The sequence below is a fragment of the Salmo salar genome, chromosome ssa22 (genome assembly GCF_905237065.1).
Source record: "Salmo salar chromosome ssa22, Ssal_v3.1, whole genome shotgun sequence".
Taxonomy (NCBI): Eukaryota; Metazoa; Chordata; class Actinopteri; order Salmoniformes; family Salmonidae; genus Salmo; species Salmo salar.
In genome coordinates, this window is record NC_059463.1 from 33,859,247 (window position 1) to 33,883,789 (window position 24,543).

Below are 24,543 nucleotides of genomic sequence, written 5' to 3' on the forward strand. Positions count from 1 at the left end.
TAGGTTTACATACTGTCAATTTAGACATTTTATGATTAAACTCAATTATATTACTAAGACAAGATAATTGACAAACTATGGTAAAAGACTAAATTACTTTATGCACTTTAAATTACTTTATAGGCAGAAAACTCAATTTATCTTCATCGTACATTGAAGTTGATGGGTCATTTATAACAAAACCTTTTGACATAGCCAAATCATTTAAAATGCTATTTCAGCTTTAAAGTGAACAAACTGAGAAAATGACCAAATTTAACAGTGAACCATCATATTTGTGTTTTGAAGATCTAATAAGGAAAGAGAAGTATGCCGTTTTGAATTTTGTCAAGTTTTTGTGAAGAGGTATAAAAACAGTTGTTATCCATCAATAATGATAAGCCACCAGGTATTTACAACCTAGATCGGGAACTATTGAGAATGGTAGCAGACTGCATTGCCACCCCTATTTTCCATGTCTGTCACATGTGCTCTCTCTCCGGCCTCTAGGTCACCAGGCTGCTCGTTATGGCGCACACCCGTCACCATCATTACGTGCACCTGCGCGTCATCAGACTCACATGTCACTCCATTTGGTTCCTTCCCCTGGCGTCATTGTTTCTGTTTCATGTCTGTGCGTTGTTCGTGTTTCTTGTTTTGTTCATTTGTTTAATAAATTATGCACTCCCTGAACTTGCTTCCCGACCCCCAGCGCACACGTTACAATGTCTTTAACCAAAGCCTAAAGGAGTTTGTGTGTCCACAGGCGTGGAAGGAAGCTAAAGTAGTTCCACTAGCTAAAAATAGTAAAGAACTCTTTACTAGCTCTTACAGCCAGCCAATCAGTTTGTTGCCTTTTTTTGTAAACTGATGGGGAGAATTGTGTTTGAACAAATTATGGTTGCCCCCATTTAGTCGAATGGTCGATTGTTTGGCCGATAGGCTGTTGGTCGACCAAGATTTCTTTAGTCGAGCAATAGTAAAAACATATATACAATTGAAGTCGGATGTTTACTTACACCTTAGCGAAATACATTTCAACTCAGTTTTTCACAGCAAAGCAACCCCCCAACATGATGCTGCCACCCCTGTGCTTCACAGTTGGGATGGTGTTCTTCGGCTTGCAAGCCTCCCCCTTTTTCCTCCAAACTTATCAATGGCCATTATGGCCAAACAGTTCTATTTTTGCTTCCAGACAAGAGGACATTTCTCCAAAAAGTATGATCTTCGTCCCCATGTGCTGTTGCAAACTGTAGTCTGGCTTTTTTGTGGCGGTTTTGGAGCAGTGGCTTCTTCCTTGCTGAGCGGCCTTTCAAGTTATGTCGATATAGGACTCGTTATACTGTGGATATAGATACTTTTGTACCTGCTTCCTCCAGCATCTTCACAAGGTCCTTTGCTGTTGTTCTGGGATTGATTTGCACTTTTCGCACCAAAGTACGTTCATCTCTAGGAGACAGAACGCGTCTCCTTCCTGAGCGGAATCACAGCTACATGGTCCCATGGTGTTTATACTTGCGTACTATTGTTTGTACAGATGAAAGTGGTACCTTCAGGCATTTGGAAGTTGCTCCCAAGGATGAACCAGACATGTGGAGGTCTAGAATTTATTTTCTGAGGTCTTGGCTGATTTCTTTTTATTTTCCCATGATGTCAAGCAAAGAGGCACTGAGTTTGAAAGTAGGCCTTGAAATACATCTACAGGTACACCTCCAATTGACTCAAATTATGTCAATTAGCCTATCAGAAGCTTCTAAAGTCATGACATAATTTTCTGGAATTTTCCAAGCTGTTTAAAGGCACAGTCAACTTAAGTGTTATGTAAACTTCTGACCCACTGGAATTGTGATACAGTGAATTATAAGTGAAATAATCTGTCTGTAAACAATTGTTGGAAAAATGACTTGTGTCATGCACAAAGTAGATGTCCTAACCGACTTGCCAAAACTATAGTTTGTTAACAAGAAATTTGTGGAGTGGTTGAAAAAATAGTTTTAATGACTCCAACCCAAGTGCATGTAAACTTCTGACTTCAACTGTATATATATATATTTCATGGTGTACAAGACACCTGTCTGATTCACGCCTGTCTGAGTGGACTTATCCATTGTGGAGGCTGTGGGGATGGCACAGTCCAACACTCTAAGACACGTCCAACTGCAATTGTATATGCTTATATAATATATATTACGCGCCTCAATCAGGTAAGTCTGAATACCAGCAAGCAGAATCATCAGGGAGGTAAGTTGGCGGACTGACCTCAAGATAAAAATGTAATATTGAATATCTCTAAGTCAGACTAAATATTAGCACTCCACATACTTGTGGGTAATAACCCTCAATCTGGATAACAACACAAAACTAATTATAAAGGCTAGAGAAATTTATCGACCAATACTACCAAAAACAATCAACACCCAAAAATGGCAGAGTAATGGTAAGGGTGGAAACCGATCTGTTGAAGTCGATAAATGATTAACTGGACATACTTGAATTCATCAGTAAAGATATAAAGGAGTTGAAGGCAAGCCTCGAAATGAGTGATGAGAAAGCTGCGACAATGGAGAAAGAAACAAATAAGCTAAAAGGTACAGTCAATAAGATTGAAATGGACGTTAATGTACATGTTTCTGAGAGAAGCCTCACTTGACATACAGACTAGATCTACGAGAGAAAATCTGGTACCAAAGAAAAAGAGGGCGAAGATCCTGAAAGTGTGGTGAGATAATGATTTCTTACAGCGCTACAGATCCCTGTTGTACCGTCGTCGTGTGATAGAACGGATACGTTGTAGTACCCTGTCGTTCTGAAGAGATGGTTCGTCCTTTCCTATGCCACGCACATTTACAGCTGCTGATGATAACTCATCATCTAGGATGTATCACTTCTTTAGTGAATAAGAGTTTAAAGTTCATACCAAGGTGCCATACTATAAGCTCATGCTATATTCTGGCTTGTATTGTCGAAATCATCCTTCCAGGGTGGCGATCGTCACCTCCACGTTGAAATTCGCCATTCTAAAACGTATGGACAGCAGTCCTCACGTCATCGGGAACACAATGTTAATTTCGTTAGGTTGTAGTCGTTCAACCATTCGCAACCAGAGCTCACACTGAGATTGGCTTAGTTCACCGTGAATTGGGTCACGGGACACTTATAGAAATGTAGAAAAGGGGTTTGTTCATTTCCAACCAATCCCTATCCACGTGGGCATGGCCAATGTTGAGCAGATTTTACTAATGAAAACATTTCTCTCATTTTAAAAACAAAAATTACATTTAATCTTTTCCCAAATAGTTTCCTATTTAAATTGCACAACAATTCCATGTGAATCTGAACTAGAATGTACAGACTTTCCAAGATACAGTTTGTCATCCTATCATCAGTAATAATGTCTCGGACGACAACTGATCTGACGTCATATTCTTTAAGTACCAACGGACACTTTCAACTGGTTGGATTGCATAAAGATCGTTCTTTTCCCCAACCTTTTGATGTTACAATACTCTCTCTATGTTAACAAAGGGCTTTCCAAGAGTCCATTCTGTAGAGTGGAGAGAAAAAGGGGGAAAGGTATTTATGGGGGGTCATAAACCTCCCCCAACAGGGAAACATCATGACACCAGGCAGTGATGCAACCAGTCAGGACGCTCTCGATGGTGCAGCTGTAGAACCTTTTGAGGATCTGAGGACCCATGCCAAATCTTTTCAGTCTCCTGAGGGGGAATAGGTTTTGTCGTGCCCACTTCACGACTGTCATGGTGTGCTTGGACCATGTTAGTTTGTTGGTGATGTGGACACCAAGGAACTTGAAGCTCTCAATGTGCTCCACTGCAGCCCCGTCGATGAGAATGGGGGCGTGCTCGGTCCTCTTTTTCCTGTAGTCCACAATCATCTCCTTTGTCTTGATCACGTTGACGGATAGGTTGTTGTCCTGGCACCACACGGCCAGGTCTCTGGCCTCTTCCTTACAGGCTGTCTCATTGTTGTCAGTGATCAGGCCTACCACTGGTGTGTCATCGGTAAACTTAATGATGGTATTGGAGTCGTGCCTGGCCATGCAGTCATGAGTGAACAGGGAGTACAGGAGGGGGCTGAGCATGCACAACTGAGGGGCCCCTGTGTTGAGGATCAGCGTGGCGGATGTGTCGTTACCTACCCTTACCACCTTGGGGCGACCCATCAGAAAGTCCAGGATCCAGTTGCAGAGGGAGGTGTTTAGTCCCAGGGTCCTTAGCTTATTGATGAGCTTTGAGGGCACTTTGGTGTTGAACGCTGAGCTGTAGTCAATGAACAGCATTCTCACATAGGTGTTCCTTTTGTCAAGGTGGGAAAGGGCAGTGTGGAGTGCAAAAGAGACTGCATCATCTGTGGATCTGTTGGGGTGTTATGCAAATTGGAGTGGGTCTAGGGTTTCTGGGATAATGGTGTTGATGTGAGCCATGAGCAGCCTTTCAAAGCCCTTCATGGCTACAGGCGTGAGTGCTACGGGTCGGTAGTCATTTAGGCAGGTTACCTCAGTGTTCTTGGTCACAGGCACTATGGTGGTCTGCTTAAAACATGTTGGTATTACAGACTCGGTCAGGGAGAGGTTGAGAATGTCAGTGAAGACACTTGCTAGTTGGTCAGCGCATGCTCGCAGTACCCGTCCTGGTAATCTGTCTGGCCCTGCAGCCTTGTGAATGTTGACCTGTCTAAAGGACTTACTCACATCAGCTGTGGAGAGCGTGATCACACAGTCTTCTAGAACAGCTGGTGCTCTCATCCATGTTTCAGTGTTATTTGCCTCGAAGCGAGCATAGAAGTAGTTTAGCTCGTCCGGTAGGCTCGTGTCACTGGGCAGCTCTCGGCTGTGCTTCCCTTTGTAGTCTGTAATGGTTTGCAGGCCCTGCCACATCCGATGAGCGTCAGAGCCGGTGTAGTACGATTCAATCTTAGTCCTGTATTGACGCTTTGCCTGTTTGATGGTATGTTGGAGGGCATAGCGGGGTTTCTTATAAGCTTCCGGGTTAGAGTCCCGCTCCTTGAAAGCGGCAGCTCTAGCCTTTAGCTCAGTGCGGATGCTGCCTGTAATCCATGGCTTCTGGTTGAGGTATGTACGTATGGTTACTGTGGGGACGACGTCGTCGATGCACTTATTGATGAAGCCAATGACAGATGTGGTGTACTCCTCCTCAATGCCATTCGAGGAATCCCGGAACATATTCCAGTCAGTGCTAGCAAAACAGTCCTGTATTTTATTTAACCTTTATTTATCTAGGCAAGTCAGTTAATAACAAATTCTTATTTACAATGACGGCCTACCAAAAGCCAAAAGGCCTCCTGTGGGGACGGGGGCCTGTAGCTTAGCATCTGCTTCATCTGACTACTTATTTATTGATCTAGTCACAATGGAATTATGTTCAGATTTGCCAAATGGAGGGCGAGGGAGAGCTTTGTAGGCGTCTCTGTGTGTGGAGTATAGGTGGTCCAGAGTTTTTTTCCCCTCTGGTTGCACATTTAACATGCTGATAGAAATTTGGTAAAACTGATTTAAGTTTCCCTGCATTTAAGTCCCGGCCACTAGGAGCGCCGCTTCTGGGTGAGCGTTTTCTTGTTTGCTTATGGCGGAATACAGCTCATTCAATGCTATCTTAGTGCCAGCCTCTGACTGTGGTGGTATATAAACAGCTACAAAGAATATAGATGAAAACTCTCTAGGTAGATAGTGTGGTCTACAGCTTATCATGAGACACTCTACCTCAGGCGAGCAATAGCTCGAGACTTCCTTGGATATCGTGCACCAACTGATGTTTACAAAAATACATAGACCATCCCCCCCATGTCTTACCAGACGCCGCTGTTCTATCCTGCCGGTACGTCGTATAACCAGCCAGCTGTATGTTGATATTGTCGTCGCTCAGCCACGACTCCGTGAAGCATAAGATGTTACAGTTTTTAATGTCCCGTTGGTAGTTTAATCTTCCCAATAACTTATCAATTTTATTGTCCAAAGATTGCATGATTGCTAGCAGAATTAAGGGGAGTGGGGGTTTATTCGATCGCCTCCGACTTCTCAAAAGGCAGCCCGCTCTCCGGCCTCTCTTTCTCCACCTCCTCTTCACGCAGATCACTGGGGTCGGGGCCTATTCCCAAGGGAGCCGTATATTCTCGGACTCGTCAGAATCGTGAAAGAAGAAAAAGGATTCTGATAGTCCGTGGTGAGTAATTGCAGTCCTGATGTCTAGAAGTTATTTTCGGTCATAAGAGACGTTATGTACATTATGCACAAAAAGAGTAAAAAAATAAGTTAAACATCACAGAAACAAACAAAAATTCGCTATTCAAAATATTACAAGGTTCTCAGAGTCGTTGAATAATGGATCCCCCAATCCTATCCATGGTAGGGATTGTAATAAACAGAATATATAGGAAAACAATAAAATACAACAACAATTGATAAAGAAATAAACTACAACTACACTATACCATTCAAGACAGGGAATGTTGTAAAATAATTATATTTATAGTATTTTATTAACCTCTCTTGGGTAGGGGGCAGTATTTTGACGTCCGGATGAAAAGCGTGCCCAAAGTAAACTGCCTGTTACTCACGCCCAGAAGCTAGGATATGCATATAATTGGTAGATTTGGATAGAAAACACTCTAAAGTTTCTAAAACTGTTAAAATTATGTCTGTGAATATAACAGAACTGATATGGCAGGCGAAACCCCGAGGACAAACCATCCCCCCCCAAAAAAAAATCAGCCTACCACTATTTTCAATAGCCATCACTTTTATTATAAGGCCAAGTCCTTCCATATTGCAGTTCATAGAGCTTCAAGCTGGTTTTTGGAAAAATGAGCCAGAAATTCTGGTTTTTCTAGGTGGCTCCCATTTTGGCTGTATAAAGGACATTATCGAACAAAAGGACCATTTGTGATGTAACAGGGACCTTTTGGAGTGCCAACAGAAGAAGATCAAAGGTAAGGCATGTTTTATATCGCTATTTCTGACTTTCTACCTGGTTGAAATATGTTTTTCATGTGTTTGTATGCGGGGCGCTGTTCTCAGTAAATCGCATAGTTTGCTTTTGCCGTAAAGCCTTTTTAAAATCTGACACAGCGGCTGGATTAACAAGAAGTTAAGCTTTATTTTGATGTATTACACTTGTGATTTTATGAAAGTTAAATATTTATAATACTGTAGTTTGAATTTCACGCTCTGCAATTTCACCGGATGTTGGCCAGGTGGGAAGCTACTGTCCCACCTGCCCATAAGAAGTTAATAGAAAAGACCGCATTAGAAGAAATATAATTAGCGAAATAATATATCTTAAAATATAAGGACACCGAACACAAAAGTACTCCGAATGAACATGGTAGGGGTAAAAACACAGCAAACAGAGGACATAGAAGGCACAGTATGTGGGTATGTGTGGGTGTATTGTGATGGTGTGTGTTTTGTGTTTGGAAAAGTGTGGAGTTGAGTGAAAAAGGAAAACGGTTGCAAATCCCAGAGCCCATGTGTGTCTGCGAGCAGGGGTTGAGAGAGAGCTTTCAATTTTGGGCAGTTATGGGATATAGCATCATCAAGGCAAAGGGTGGCTACTTTGAAGAATCTCAAATATATTTACATTTGTTTAACACGTTTTCGGTTACCTCATTTTTCCATGTGTGTTATTTCATAGTTTTGACGTCTTCGCTATTATTCGACAATGTAAAAAATAGTAAAAATAAAGAAAAACCCTTGAATGGGTAGGTGTGTCCAACCTTATGACTGGTACAGTATATTATTTAGTATATGTAAAGACAAGATTAAATCAAGAATAGTCTGATGGGTGACAATATAATAGCCTCTCTCTTTTGCACCCCAGTATCTCTACTTGCACATCATCATATGCATATACATCACTCCAGTGTTTAATGCTAAATTGTAATTATTTCACCTCTATGGCCTATTTATTGCCTTACCTCCTTACATGTGCACACACTGTATATAGATTTTTTCTATTGTGTTATTGACTGTACGTTTGTTTATGTGTAACTCTGTGTTGTTGTTTTTGTCGCACTGCTTCGCTTTATCTTGGCCAGGTCGCAGTTGTAAATGAGAACTTCTCAACTGGCCTACCTGGTTAAATAAAAGGTAAAATAAAAATAAATGCTTATAGTCTACTACAATGCAAGCATTGCTGCGCTTATAATGTGAAGAAATAGCCTAATAGTTTATCAACATTTTAAGCTAAACGTTCTGATCTGTTGCGTCAGCCACATTGCATAAAAAAGTTTTTATGCTAGTGGTTGTGTTGATTGGGATCTATCACATCCCACAACTGTCCTAGACTATGTTTGAAATATTTATTTCTTGCACAGAATAGAAAAGGTCTACTTTTATACTATGGGGGATAGTAGATTGACATAGGCTAGTGCTTTTGCTGTTCATTATGCCTATCTTGTTGGCTGACGAAAAGTCAATGCGGACATTACTTCCAATATCTTCAACATGCACCTCGGAATTGGATAAGGACACATGCAGTTACGTCCCCGATGTATCGGTCTTCACTTGTAGCCTGTGAGTAAGACCCGATCACGTGACGGAGCACGTAGAACTCCGGGAGAAGGGCACAGGCCACTGGCCGCAAAAGGCATGGATTTTTTTAGGGTGCATTACGGCCACACAAAGGGGACGCCACCGGGAAATTCTAGGCATTATCATGTGCTTGTCAAATTGTGAATGAGTGACTGATGTAGGGTGTACAGCCTGAGCAAAAAACAAAAGCAGAGCTCAAGCCTTTCAAGCGACTTCTTTCAAATCATCATTAGAATCACATCATGCAGCCTTACAATGTATTAAAAATCAAAACATAGCACAATGTTTGTAGAACAACTATAGTTACATTAATAACTCTAAATTAAGCATATAGGAAGACCTATGTTTTTGTTAACTGCTCAACACAGAATAGCCGCATGTGCGCACTCCCTCAAATCGTTTGGAGAATATATCCTTTCCATTTTATTCAGCTTTGTTCAATTGTATTCTTCATACTATAAAATAATGCCACGTAATTCTAAGCAAATCTTGTCTGCTAAATGAACTAGTATAGCCCACAGCCATTGGCATATCCAGATCAGGTCCTAACATAAGGACAACTCAGAGTATGCTATTCTGTTCTTCTGAAATAGTCTACATTTTCTTCAAATCATGCTTCTTTAGACCTGTCGAAAATAAAATGATGGATTTATTGTGAATGTGTAGGCTATATTACATGGGTTTATTACACTTTCTAAAATATAGATGTTCCAAAGGTCAGCATCAGTGGCTTGTAGGCTATGTGTGGAAGCCAGGAGATGCTAAATGTGCTTATGTTAATTAACCTGTTATGGATAGGGGGCAGTATTTTCACGGCCGGATAAAAAACGTACCCGATTTAATCTGTTTATTACTCCTGCCCAGAAACTAGAATATGCATATACTTGTTTGATTTGGATAGAAAACACCCTAAAGTTTCTAAAACTGTTTGAATGGTGTCTGTGAGTATAACAGAACTCATATGGCAGGCCAAAACCTGAGAAGATTCCAAACAGGAAGTGCTCTCTCTGACCATTTCTTGGCCTTCTTTAGCCTCTTTATTGAAAACAGAGGATCTCTCTTTTAACGTGACACTATCTAAGGCTCCCATAGGCTCTCAGAAGGCGCCAGAACGTTGAATGATGACTCTGCAGTCTCTGGCTGAAAAACAGTAGCGCATTTGGATAGTGGTCGATCTGAGAACAATGAGACGGCGCACGCGTGCACGTGAAGAGTCCATTTTACATTTTCAGTCTTTGAACGAAAACGACGTCTCCCGGTCTGAATATTATCGCTATTTTATGAGAAAAATCGCATAAAAATTGATTTTAAACAGCGTTTGACATGCTTCGAAATACGGTAATGGAATATTTTGACATTTTTTGTCACGATATGCGCCAGCGCGTCACCCTTCGGATAGTGTCTTGAACGCACGAACAAAACGCCGCTATTTGGATATAACTATGGATTATTTGGAACCAAACCAACATTTGTTGTTGAAGTAGAAGTCCTGGGAGTGCATTCTGACGAAGAACAGCACATTTTTTTTATAGTAAATCTGAGTTTGGTGAGTACCAAACTTGGTGGGTGTCAAAATAGCTAACCTGTGATGGCCGGGCTATCTACTCAGAATATTGCAAAATGTGCTTTCACCAAAAAGCTATTTTAAAATAGGACACCGCGATTGCATAAAGGAGTTCTGTATCTATAATTCTTAAAATTATTGTAATGTTTTTTGTGAACGTTTATTGTGAGTACTTTAGTAAATTCACCGGAAGTGTTCGGTGGGAATGCTAGTTCTGAACGTCACATGCTAATGTAAAAAGCTGGTTTTTGATATAAATATGAACTTGATTGAACAAAACATGCATGTATTGTATAACATAATGTCCTAGGAGTGTCATCTGATGAAGATCATCAAAGGTTAGTGCTGCATTTAGCTGTGGTTTTGGTTTTTGTGACATTATATGCTAGCTTGAAAAATGGGTGTCTGATTATTTCTGGCTGGGTACTCTGCTGACATAATCTAATGTTTTGCTTTCGTTGTAAAGCCTTTTTGAAATCGGACAGTGTGGTTAGATAAAGGAGAGTCTTGTCTTTAAAATGGTGTAAAATAGTCATATGTTTGAAAAATTGAAGTTTTCGGATTTTCGAGGAGTTTGTATTTCGCGCCACGCTCTATCATTGGATATTGGAACGGTGTTCCGCTAGCGGAACGTCTAGATGTAAGAAGTTAACAGTCAATTACCGTGAGACCGACAGATATTTACTTGACAATCACCTGCTGACGAAATTTTGTGACTGCCACAGCCCTAGACGTGATGCTTGGCATTCAGGCCAAAGAGTTCAATCTTGGTTTCATCAGACCAGATAATCTTTTTTCTTATGATCAGTCCTTTAGGTGCTTTTTGGCAAACTCAAAGAAGGCTGTCATGTGCCTTTTACTGAGGAGTGGCTTCCGTCTGGCCACTCTACCATAAAGGCCTGATTGGTGGAGTGCTGCAGAGATGGTTGTCCTTCTGGAAGATTCTCCCATCTCCAAAGAGGAACTCTGGAGCTATGTCAGAGTGACCTTTGGGTTCTTGGTCATCTACCTGACCAAGGCCCTTCTCCACCGATTGCTCAGTTAGCAAAGGGTCTGAATACTTATGTAAATGTGTAACCTTTATTTAACTAGGCAAGTCAGTTAAGAACAAATTCTTATTAACAATGACGGCCTACACTGGCCAAATCCGGATGACCCTGGGCCAATTGTGCGCCGCCCTATGGGTCTCCCAATCACGGCTGGTTGTGATACAGCCTGGAATCGAACCAGGATGTCTGTAGTGACGCCTCAAGCACTGAGATGCAGTGCCTTAGACCGCTGCGCCACTCTGGAGTGTATTTATGTTTTTTATTTTTAATACATTTGCAAACATTTCTAAAAACCTGCTTTACCTTTGTCATAGTTTTTTTTTAATCAATTTTAGAATAAGGCTATAACATAACCTGAAACTATATCTGAAAACATCACAGACCACTTCAACCATAACATGACCATAAAGGCATTAGCAATTCATCGTAACATGCTGAGGGGAAAAAATTTCCTCATTCACGATTCCCTGTGGGTGTGTCAGTCAGACAGATGCTCACGAGCACCTGCGACTACACACTTTCCTACCGAGGGCGATTAATTATGACATCATCCCTGGGGGGCGGCTCTAAGAGTGGATGGAGTGCAATCAGAGCACTGACGGATCCAGAGCGCTGAAAAGGGGAAACCATTAAGTCCTTCCCCATGACCTCACTAGCACAGTCCCCAGAGTGTGAGAGAGAATATGCAGCAGTATGTCTCAATGTTGTGTCATTGTACCATGTTCTGAATCCCATTCGGAGCTCCCTAAATCCTCAGTTAGACTGATGTGGGCTATGTCCCAAATGGCACCTATGGGGCCGTGGTCACAAGTAGTGCCCCTTTAAAGGGAATAGGGTGCCATTTGGGATGTAAAAGACACTTCAACTGAGATGTACACAGGTGAGCTGGAGATTTGCCCACTGCTAAATGGTCTTAACCTCAAAAATCAAAAGCTTTGATACAAAAAACAAGAACCACGAATTAGGTTAAACTTGCAGTTACATGATTTATTAATAAAATGAGTGGTTTGGCAATGATCGTCTTGAAAACATGGGAATATTTCAGTGGGTGTGTAAAAAAAAAAAAAAATGAATTACATGGCTTCAGTCCTCTGTTTCCATACACAAGGCTCTGTTTTATTCACTTTTAAAAGGATAGGAAGCAATGTTTTACTCAAAGTAACACAGTGTGGTCAAAGACTTAGTTGTAGTCACAATGTGGTTACCTATAACTACAAACATAGTTATGTTTTAGAGTTTTTACATATTTATTAACTTATTTCCAGATATCTTCAGAACTACCCACAATGCACTATTTCTCAACATCATAGTGCTACCTAGCTAGTTCCAGCTGGCTAACGTTAGCTACTAGCCATGCTGGCATGTAATTACATTCCTAACCAAGTGTTGGCGCTTGTGAGCTACTATGTACATCCACAAAGAAGATACCATATAAATACATGCAGAAAACTGCATCTCCTCTTCTCCTGTGTGTTTGGTAGTGGTAGTCGATCGAGCGTTGTATTAGTTTTCCGTGGTTCAGAGCTAGTGCGGTAATATCCACATAGTGCAGTAATACCCACAATGACAGGGTTACAACTCATTTGTGGCCCAAAAACGAGACGATAGCTTCAAAGTGGGACGGGTTTGTCCGATTGAAAATAATGGATTGAAGTATGAGATCCGTGCGCACATCTACTGTACGCGATGCTCATTTCACCCCGGAGGCCTTTGATTGCTTAGTATAGCCAGTGGAAGGCAGGATTTGGAATGACATTATGACTGAAACCAGGTGCTGTGTCAAGCGTTAATGTGAAACCTACAACCGCTATTCCCTACCGACCTACTGGTACATCGCAGGTGTCAGCAGTGATGGAGATAAATTGGGTAAATTCAAATGTGGATTTACCTCAAGATATATCGCTATTGGATTAACTGACTCTCCTTCGGCCGGTGAAATGGCCTTTCACTCTGAAGGCCTCTCCCTCGCACTTCTTGGACTTTGGTATCTAACTCAGCCGTCAATCGGTATGTCTCCGCTCTCTCTACTTTATATCTGCTGGATTTTTTGGTTGTGTTCTGTCGGTTCCTCACTGTGCTATACTAGTTGTTCTCTCGCTTACTACTTAGCTATGTCAACCGTGGTGGTTGGCTAGCTAGGCTAGTTTTCTGACTAAGAGTTATGCATTTCCAAAACCTTGATTTACTTTAATGTAGCTGTAAGCTAGGTGTTGATAGCAACACTGACTCATGCAGTGCTAACGTAACGTTAGCAGGCTGGTAGGTCTAACGTTAGCAGGCTAGTAACCTTGCAAGCTGATTTGTAACTATACATTAAAAAAGGTATAGGTTTAATTTGAAGTTATACATTTGAAGTTATTTCTGTTGGAGGTTACATTATAGGGAATCAACTGGATTGCAGGGTCCTCCATATTACGTCACACCCCACAAATGTTTTTCCGGTATGACTTCGGCATTCTGATAAATTTGATGTAATAACTAAAAAAATTCAAAAGTGAGGTGTAACTTTGCTTTGGGACTTTTTTTATGCATATTCTAATGCAAATATATATATATTACATGTGGTTATGTTTATGCTACCTACCCTTTAAGGTCTTCATTCCTGAAAAGAGGGATATGATTTAGAGGTCGACCGATTATGATTTTTCGATACCGATTATTGGGGGACCAAAACCCCCGATACCGATTAATCGGCCGATTAAAAAAAAAAAAAGTTGTAATAATGACAATTACAACAATGCTGAATGAACACTTATTTTAACTTAATATAATACATCAATAAAATCCATTTAGCCTCAAATAAATAATGAAACATGTTCAATTTGGTTTAAATAATGCAAAAACAAAGTGTTTGGAGAAGAAAGTAAAAGTGCAATATGTGCCATGTAAGAAAGCTAACGTTTAAGTGCCTTGCTCAGAACATGGGAACATATGAAAGCTGGTGGTTCCTTTTAACATGAGTCATCAATATTCCCAGGTAAGAAGTTTTAGGTTGTAGTTACTATAGGAATTATAGGACTATTTCTCTCTATACGATTTGTATGTCATATACCTTTAACTATTGGATGTTCTTATAGGCACTTTAGTATGGCCAGTGTAACAGTATAGCTTCCGTCCCTCTCCTCGCTCCTACCTGGGCTCGAACCAGGAACACATCGACAACAGCCACCCTCGAAGCAGCGTTACCCATGTAGAGCAAGGGGAACAACTACTCCAAGTCTCAGAGCGAGTGAAGTTTGAAACGCTATTAGCGTGCACCCGCTAACTAGCTAGCCATTTCACATCGGTTACACCAGCCTAATCTTGGGAGTTGACAGGCTTGAAGTCATGAACAGCGCAATGCATTGCGAAGAACTGCTGGCAAAACGCACGAAAGTGCTGTTTGAATGAATGCTTACGAGCCTGCTGGTGCCTACCACCGCTCAGTCAGACTGCTCTAACAAATCAAATCACTTAATTATAACATAATAAACACACAGAAATACGAGCCTTAAGTCATTAATATGGTCGAATCCGGAAACTATCATCTCGAAAACAAAACGTTTTTTTCTTTCAGTGAAATACGGAACCGGTCCGTATTTTATCTAACGGGTGGCATCCCTAAGTCTAAATATTCCTGTTACATTGCACAACCTTCAATGGTATGTCATAATTATGTACAATTCTGGCAAATTAGTTCGCAATGAGCCAGGCAACGAACGCAAGAGCAGTGACACAATTTCATGTTAGCAGGCAATATTAACTAAATATGCAGGTTTAAAAATATATACTTGTGTATTGATTTTAAAGAAAGGCATTGATGTTTATGGTTAGGTACATTGGTGCAACGACAGTGCTTTTTTAGCAAATGTGCTTGTTAAATCATCACCCGTTTGTCGAAGTAGGCTGTGATTCGATGAGAAATTAACAGGCACCGCATCGATTATATGCAACGCAGGACACGTTAGATAAACTAGTAATATCATCAACCATGTGTAGTAAACTAGTGATTATGTTAAGATTGATATTTTTTTATAAGATAAGTTTAATGCTAGCTAGCAACTTACCTTGGCTTCTTGCTGCCCTCGTGTAACAGGTAGTCAGCCTGCCATGCAGGCTCCTCGTGGAGTGCAATGTAAGGCAGGTGGTTAGAGTGTTGGACTAGTAACCAGAAGGTTGCAAAAACGAATCCCCGAATCCCCTCTGAACAAGGCAGTTAACCCCCGTTCCTAGGCCATCATTGAAAATAAGAATGTGTTCTTAATCTGACTTGCCTAGTTAAATAAAGGTGTATAACAAAAAATAGTAAAAAAAAATAATAATAATTAATAAAATAAAAATCGGCAGCCAAAAATACCAATTACCGATTGTTATGAAAACTTGAAATGTGCCCTAATTAATCGGCCATTCCGATTAATCGGTAGACCTCTAATATGATTTTCCTTCCATGAAAGTTAAAGCAGGCGCGGGCGTTCAGTCAGACACACATTATCTCTGCCCAATCAGTCCTCCAATGTCATACTGTACATCCCAAATAGCATGCCGTTACCATATATAGTGCACTACTATTGACCAGAGCCCTATAGGCCCTGGTCAAAAGTAGTACACTTTAAAGGGAATAGGGACAGGTGCCATTTTGGACTAACAGACACAAGCAGGACTCCCTCACAAATCACTCTACCTCCATAAACACTCACTGCCCTGGCATAGCATACAGGAAGCCAACACTACATACCAGAACCCGACCTTTCCCTATCCCAAAACGTACAGCCAAGTCCTCCTTTCCTGAGCTTTCCCAAAACCCAGGATGATTTTTAACGAGCCTGCTGCCTTTATGATTTAGCCTGGAGGCACTCTTATTAAAAAAGGTACTGGTGAATAACTGGGAAGTTATCTTACACACTGAATTATTTTACACTGGAAAAACTACCATGTTTGATCCATTTGTCAGATCATTTGTTAAAAAAGAAAGGATCCAAAAATAACACGGTTTGATTTGGTCTGCAAACTATTTTTAATCAAATGTGTCAGCTAAATTTAGCAACTGTGCAGTTCTCTGAGCGTAGACAGCAGTTAATCTACAGGGTGTGACTGGCGATGGGCTCAGATTTACTATGCTCGACTTGAACTGTCAAAACACTAGCCTATACTACAGCAGGGAACAGTTTGAGAACAGGGTAAAACAGTGTGGGAACACATGAGAGGCATATTTTGGACTTGAGTCACATGACTTGAAATGGTATGGCCATGTTTTATAACGTTACATCACAGAGTCTGGGGATTACTCTACACGCAGCTAGAGACAGTAGCCGCAACATCGGTCCTTGCAACAAAAAAAACGTGAAAGAAATTTGCTAGTGAAAATGCACTCTGCCGTCTGGTTGGACCAGCAAACAGTCAAATCAACACAGGTCAGGTGAGCTAGCGTACATCTATAGAAGAATCGGATGCAGTGCAAACTTTAAATTGTAGGGAGAGAGGATTGCCATAAATATGCAGCTCCAAAAATTGTTTCGTAATCAAACATTAACTGTTTGCAAGCTCACCAGCAATGGAGCGTCAAGCAACCATTATTAGCATATGCCTGCTGGTCTTTAGGTAAAAATCCACCTTTCCAGAAACAAGTCTCTCACTGTTGCTGCTTGCTATAGACCACCCTCTGCACCCAGCTGTGCCCTGGACACCATATGTGAATTGATTGCCCCCCATCTATCTTCAGAGCTCGTGCTGCTAGGTGACCTAAACTGTGACATGCTTAACACCCCGGCCATCCTACAATCTAAGCTTGATGCCCTCAACTTCACACAAATTATTAATAAACCCACCAGGTACAACCCCAAATCTGTAAACACGGGCACCCTCATAGATATCATCCTAACCAACTTGCCCTCCAAATACACATCTGCTGTTTTCAACCAAGATCTCAGCGATCACTACCTCATTGCCTGCATCCGTAATGGGTCTGCGGTCAAACGACCACCCCTCATCACTGTCAAACGCTCCCTAAAACACTTCAGCGAGAAGGCCTTTCTAATCAACCTGGCCCGGGTATCCTGGAAGGATATTGACCTCATCCCGTCAGTAGAGGATGCCTGGTTATTCATTAAAAGTGCCTTCCTCACCATCGTAAATAAGCAAGCCCCATTCTAAAAAATGTAGAACTAGGAACATATATAGCCCTTGGTTCTTTCCAGATCTGACTGCCCTTGACCAGCACAAAAACATTCTGTGGCGTTCTGCATTAGCATCGAATAGCCCCCGTGATATGAAACTTTCAGGGAAGTTAGGAACAAATATACACAGGTAGTTAGGAAAGCTAAGGCTAGCTTTTTCAAGCACAAATTTGCATCCTGTAGCACAAACTGAAAAAGGTTCAGGGACACTGTAAAGTCCATGGAGAATAAGAGCACCTCCTCCCAGCTGCCCACTGCACTGAGGCTAGGAAGCACTGTCGCCACTGATAAATCCACTATAATTGAGAATTTCAATAAGCCTTATTTCTACGGCTGTCCATGCTTTCCACCTGGCTATCCCTACCCCGATCAACAGCCCTCCACCTTCCACAGCAACTCGCCCAAGCCTCCCCGATTTCTCCTTCAACCAAATCCAGATAGCTGATGTTCTGAAAGAGCTGCAAAATCTGGACCCCTACAACTCAGCCGGGCAAGACAATCTGGACCCTCTCTTTCTAAAATTATCTGCCGAAATTGTTGCAACCCCTATTACTAGCCTGTTCAACCTCTCTTTCGTATCGTCTGAGATCCCCAAAGATTGGAAAGCTGCCGCGGTCATCCCCCTCTTCAAAGGGGGAGATAGTCTAGACCCAAACTGCTACAGACCTATATCTATCCTACACTGCCTTTCTAAGGTCTTCGAAAGCCAAGTTAACAAACAGATTACCGACCATTTAGAATCCCACCGTACCTTCTCCGCTATGCAATCTGGTTTCCGGTGATGCAGACACCGCTATGCTTGAAAATATTGAGAGTGGTACTCAGTAATGTGTTGCTTTGGATTTGCCCCAAATCACATCAACATTCTCCCTTGGATACCCTAGACCCACTCCAATTCGCATACCGCCCCAACAGATCTTTTTATTTTTTATTTAACTAGGCAAGTCAGTTAAGAACAAATTCTTATTTACAATAACGGCCTAGGAACAGTGGATTAACTGCCTTGTTTGGGGCAGAATGACAGATTTTTACCTTGTCAGCTTTGGGATTTGATCTAGCAACCTTTCGGTTACTGGCCCAACACTCAAACCACTAGGCTACCTGCCGCCCCATATGAAGCAATTTCAATCGTACTCCACACCGCCCTTTCCCACCTGGACAAAAGGGACACCTATGTGAGAATGCTTTTCATTGACTACAGCTCAGCATTCAACACCATAGTGCCCATGAAGATCATCACTACGCTAAGGACTCTGGGACTAAACACCTCCCTCTGCAACTGGATCCTGGACTTCCTGATGGGCTGCCCACAAGTGGTAAGGGTAGGCAACAACACGTCTGCACACTGATCCTCAACACTGGGGCACCTCAGGGGTGTGTACTTAGTCCCCTCCTGTACTCCCTGTTCACCCACGACTGCATGACCAAACACGACTCCAACACCATCATTAAGTTTGCTGACGACACAACAGTGGTAGGCCTGATCCCCGACAACGATGAGACAGCTTATAGGAAGGTCAGAGAACTGGCAGTGTGGTGCCAGGACAACAACCTCTCCCTCAATGTGAGCAAGACAAAGGAGATGATCGTGGAAAAGGTGGGCCGAACAGACCCCCATTAACATCGACGGGGCTGTAGGGGAGCGGGTCGAGGGTTTCTAGTTCCTTGGTGTCCACGTCACCAACGAACCAGCATGGTCCAAACACACCAAGACAGTCGTGAAGAGGGCACGACAAAACCTTTTCCCCCCCCAGGAGACTGAAAAGATTTGGCATGGGCCCCCAGATCTTAAAAAGGTTCTACAGCTGCACCATCAAGAGCATCCTGACTGGTTGCATCACGGCCTGGTATGGCAACTGCTTGGCATCTGACCGTAAGGCGCTACAGAGGGTAGTGTGAACAGCCCAGTACATCACTGGGGCCAAGCTTCCTGCCATCCAGGACCTATATAATAGGCGGTGTCAGAGGAAAGCCCATAAAGTTGTCAGAGACTCCAGTCACCCAAGTTATAGACTGTTTTCTCTGCTACCGCTCGGCAAGGGGTACCAGAGCGCCAAGTCTAGGACCAAAAGGCTCCTCAACAGCTTCTACCCCCAAGCCATTAAACTTCTGAACAATTCATAAAAATCGCCACCGGACAATTTACATTGACCCCCCTTGTACACTGCTGCTACTCGCTGTTTGTTTGTTACCTATGCATAGTCACATCGCCCACACCTAAACGTATAGATTACCTCAACTAGCCGGTGTTGAACCAGACGTCACGAATGGTTAATAAATCTACAAAACTAAAGACTACAAAGGAACATTCAGTCTGCAGCTGTTTAAGTACTTTAGTCTGGTAAATGTGACCGAGAACCACCGGGTGGTACTCTGAAAATCCATTCTGGAGAACATTTCCCTATCAAACGACCATTGGTACGTCTGACGTGTCCATTTTTACCGACACTTCCAGAACAAAGGGAAAAAGCTACAACTACGAAATACTTTGATCTCTGGTGGACAAACAAGAGACTTTCTGTCGACTGACTCTCCAGCAGATGGACCAGCAATTTCAACAGAGAGACAACAAAGGTATACACTCGTAAATATGTACATTGCAATTCCTTTCGAATGAGTGGCTGTTCATGTGCAAAGTATTACCATTTCCATGAGCCTAGTTATCAGCTGTGTGTACGATAGTGGAGTCCTTTGTCTTTTCTCCCACTCTTTCTTACCTGCCTCTCCCTTTTCATTTGGTGTAACAAGCCGTTATATCGGTTTAGTCCACTAGGGACTTTTCATTGTATCATGTTAGTAACCAATGTATAACCTGTGTGTGTTTGTGTACTTCTGTGTGATTATTTAGCTAGTTAGTAAATAAATAGTTAATCCAATTGCTTCACTACTCAACTGAGGGACCTTACAGAGAATTGTATGTGTGGGGGTAGAGAGATTAGGTAGTCATTCAAAAATCATGTTAAACACTATTATTGGACAGTCCATGCAACTTATTATGTGACTCGTTAAGCACATTTTTACTCCTGAACTTATTTAGTCTTGCCATAACAAAGGGGTCGAATACTTATTGACCAGACATTTTAGCTTTTCATTTTTGATTAATTTGTAAAAATGTCAAAAAACATAATTCCACTCATTATGGGGTACTGTGCTAGTGATTAAAAAAAATCTTAATTTAATCCATTTTAAATTCAGGCTGTAACACAACAAAATGTGGAAAAAGTCAAGGACTGTGAATACTTCCTGAAGGCACTGTTACTAACTCTGTATTGAATCCTACCTCAAAGTAGCAGTTTCCTTTGGATAACGGCCTTGGAGCCACGTAGCAGCCAACATCATCAGAGTTGCCTTGGTAACTGTAACAGAATTTTAGAAATGTGTTTACATTAATCGTATCGCATTTGCAAATGTACTCAACAAACATACAAGCATATGCTACACAACATACAGTTGTTCTTTAACTTGTCAAATTAGGCACATACTTCTCTGCTCCTCTACCCTGCAACTCTTCCCCGGGAACAAGAGACGTGTTTTCTGTCAATATACCTGGTAAAATAATGGTTAAGGGGGCTAAAATATAAAAACCGTTTTTGGTATTCTGTGATTCTGTGATTTATTTTTCCTGGTTTGGGATTGTTTTGGTTTTTATTCTTAATATTACAATTATTCATAGAGACACAACGAAAATGAATGTTCTGAGTCCATGACAAATCAGAAGACCATTGTTGATTTTAGTGTAATTCCTCTTTAATTGCACATCTAGCAAGAGAGTAATGTGTCGGTCTAGAGATGTTTCTGCTGTTAGGCCTGCTACTGCAACTCGTCATGGCAGAGTTAGCAAAACAATGGCCACCCAATTGATACAAATAATTGTGATATAGTTATGTCAGTTAAGCCTACTTGGCCATTAACATTTAACTTAGAAGGTTTTTGGGGAAAATCTTTCTGTATACCCATAAGACGGTTATAATTAGTATCGCTAACTGGCTACATACATAGTGAAAGACAAACGTGCGCACAGACAGACGGACAATTGCTGGAAATTAATTGGCAGATATTGTGTTACGTTTGGCTTTTTAAGCCAATAGTGGCTAACCAAGAGTGGGATAATGACAATGTGGCTTTGATTGTATAGTAGCCTATGACAGTTTGCGATGGAATACATGAAAAATTGCATGTACTTTCAGAATTGATTGGTGAGCTACTCATAGCTTGGCTGCGAGCTACTGGTAGCTAGCAATCTACCTGTTGGAGACCCCTGGTCTAAAGCAATCAATCCTGGTCCCAGTACAAACTAATCTCGCCCACCAGCCGGCTCTCTTTCTTTAGAGATGTCTGGCTTCCGAGCTCCTCAGGACGGGACTTTTTTATTTTATTTGAAGGGGGTGGATCAGCTTTAATATTGCGGATAGATTGTTTCTTCCATCAATGTAATTGTCTGCATCTGGACTTGACTGGAAGTCTATGGCAGAAGCAGATGAAACAATCGCTTGTTTTAATTGGCTAATCTCTCAGTCCATCACCATCTAGCCCAACCCTTAGAACAATAGAATCACCATGTGGATTTCACCTTGTGGATTTCAAAGCACGAGCAGTGCTAGTAGGTGATTCGTTTTGCATGGCCCGGTGCCCCAGGTGGCATGGTTTGCTCATTATCAACCATTCCATTGGTCCTAAGGAGAAATCTCCACCCAGCCGGGGAACCGGGCCATGCAAGGCTCCCGAGTGGTGCAGCGGTCTTAGGCACGGCATCTCAGTGCAAGAGGCGTCACTATAGTCCCTGGTTCGATTCCAGGCTGTATCACATCTGGCCGTGATTGGGAGTCCCATAGGGCAGAGCACAATTGGCCCAGCGTCGTCCGCGTTTGGCTGGGGTAGGCCGTCATTGTAAATAAGAATTTGTTCTTAACTGACTTGCCTAGTTAAATAAAGGTGAAATAAAATGTAAAAACATAAAAACTCACGAAGGGTTTGAATAAATTGTGTTACTACTCAGCTGCAACAAAAGCCTGCACTCACAACGGGCTTGTTTGACATGACTGCAATAATCACCTTGCATAATAACTAATTATTATTATTATTTGTAGATCAGTCAGTCAGTCACAATTTACCCAGAATGCATCACATATTTCACGTTCTTGACCAGTTGGGTCCCCAGGACCAGGAATTTGAGTAAATTGTCCATTTGGGTAAATTGTAACTGTCTGAATAATCGGACTGTTCCTTCTCTTTACATTCCTTACTCAGAACCAGAATTGAGGAACACTGGGCTGGCTAAAGTGTCATTATCTCTCATGCTTCATACTATACTTCACCAAGCAGCATTCCGGGTATGTGTAAATGTACTTGGCGAATAAAAATAATTCTGACAGTTTTCATACCCACCTGAGCACTTCTCCATCCCTCATCATCCTCTTGAACCGCTCGAGGTACCGCACGGCCCGCACCTCCCGTATCCTCCGCCTCCAGTTCATAAAGCGGTAATGGAGGTTGATTTCGTCCATCGTTTACCTGAGGACAGAGACATGAACCATGAGGTGCTTTTCCCTTACGCTCATATCATTTTTTTACAGAGACCGCTTCATATAAATAGCAGGCTCCACGCACGGATTATGGACTCAGGGGTGGCCGGTGTGTTGCGCCGGCATTGTTTGGTTCAGTTGGATCAAAATCAAACTGAAAATTAAATGCCCGGCAAAAGTAGCAAGCTTGGGTGAGGGCGTCTAATAATAACACATTTCATGTACGGTTTAATACCTACTTAATACACTAGCTGGCTATATACCTACCAATGCATGACACATAGCTAAATTAACTAGCTACAGTTGCCAACTGCATAGCTAACGTTTTAACAGCAGGGCTGTATTCATTCCGCCGATTCTGTTGCAAAACGTTTCTTAAATGGAACGCAACGGGGAGGGACTTACCGAAACGTTTTGCAACTGTTTGGAATAATAATTACGCCACAGGGAAATAGCTAGCTGGCTGGCTAGGTTGCTAGCTATCCACATCAAGCACTTAACAACTTCACACACAGGAAGAACATAGTTCCGTACGTAGCATATCGCCTCACACGTCCGGGAACATTATATATTTTTATAAAACACACAAAAAAGTTGCCCACCTTGTCTTTAGACTACTATCTTTCAAGTGGCCGCATTCGTTGTTGTTTACAATTTCCAGTACGTCGAGCTCCATCAAAACAAATTCCGCAGAGTTCAAATGGCGCCTTCTAATGACATCATGATACATTTACGTTCTAGAAAAAATGTACGGTCCCGGGTAAACTTCGAGCTCTTGCGTCAGCAATCTAAATAAACTACTCTTTATTGTAGCTGTTATATTAATATTATGGGTAGACTATATGACAGGGGAAATAATATTTCCGTGGTAGTAAGTTCTGATAACATGTAGTGGATATTTTGTTAGTTTACTTTTCAAAGAGCATGATCATCAAAATTGACTTGGCTCTTGACAGTGAACATTTGTATTAGCCTATAATGTGTGTGGTATGGAGGATGAGTGAGAGAGAGAATTTAAGGTGACAGTAAAAATAATAAATGACTAATTATGGGTTGGAGGCGTGTGTAAGGAGAAATTCAGAGTTGTGTGGGGGGTACTTCTAGTTAGGTGTGGAAAGGGGGGGTTTCCATAGGTAAAATCATCCATAGATTCTGGCACATTGCTTGGAACATTTTCGGTTGTGAAATGTGTGAACAAAATAGCGTTCGTATCGTGGACTGCCAGCAAATTGTCCTCGACTTTACATATTTGTTGCCAGATTGGCTTTAGCATCAAACAGCATTCTTTTAAAAAACATTTATTTTTTTAAATAAGTCATTTTTTAGAGGTGGTCTTCCCACTCAAAGTCATTCACTAGTCCATTATCGTGACACACACAGAGGAATGCGTTTCCTGTGATGGAAGAATTAATCATGTGGGCGACCATGCCAGCGTAGGCTTTCTGGTACTTTGAAGGATATCATCAATTTTATACCCCAAAATTGACATTATAGGTCATTAACTAATCACAGACCTCCATTAGGATTGCACATTCAGCAAATCACCAGCAGAAGGAGTTCCTTTTGAATCAATTTCCATTCACTGTTGGTGGTGATCATACTTTTAGAATTAGCAGAGAACACACTCTGGAAGTTTAATGTACTTGTAGAGTATATTGTTCCAACAATATGTCATAAAATGAACAAAATCTAAATCTTTAACATGATT

At 41.7% G+C, this 24,543-nt stretch overlaps 1 protein-coding gene across 6 annotated transcripts in view; it reads right to left on the bottom strand.

The window, feature by feature from the left end:
- Positions 1-23,564, bottom strand: part of LOC106583288 (SPRY domain-containing protein 3) — a 98,066-nt gene extending 74,502 nt beyond the window's left edge. For 2 of the 6 annotated variants that reach the window (XM_045705076.1, XM_045705077.1), the window contains exons 1-3: positions 23,438-23,563; positions 22,699-22,824; positions 20,594-20,669 (exon numbers count right to left, since the gene is read on the bottom strand). In XM_045705076.1, the coding sequence (XP_045561032.1) occupies positions 20,594-20,669; positions 22,699-22,714 (92 nt within the window). In that variant the 5' untranslated portion in view covers positions 22,715-22,824; positions 23,438-23,563. Of the gene's footprint in view, positions 1-20,593; positions 20,670-22,698; positions 22,825-23,437 lie in introns of all 6 variants that reach the window. The other 4 variants (XM_045705075.1, XM_014167268.2, XM_014167269.2 and 1 more) reach the window with 3 other exon arrangements.
- Positions 23,565-24,543: the final 979 nt, after the last annotated feature.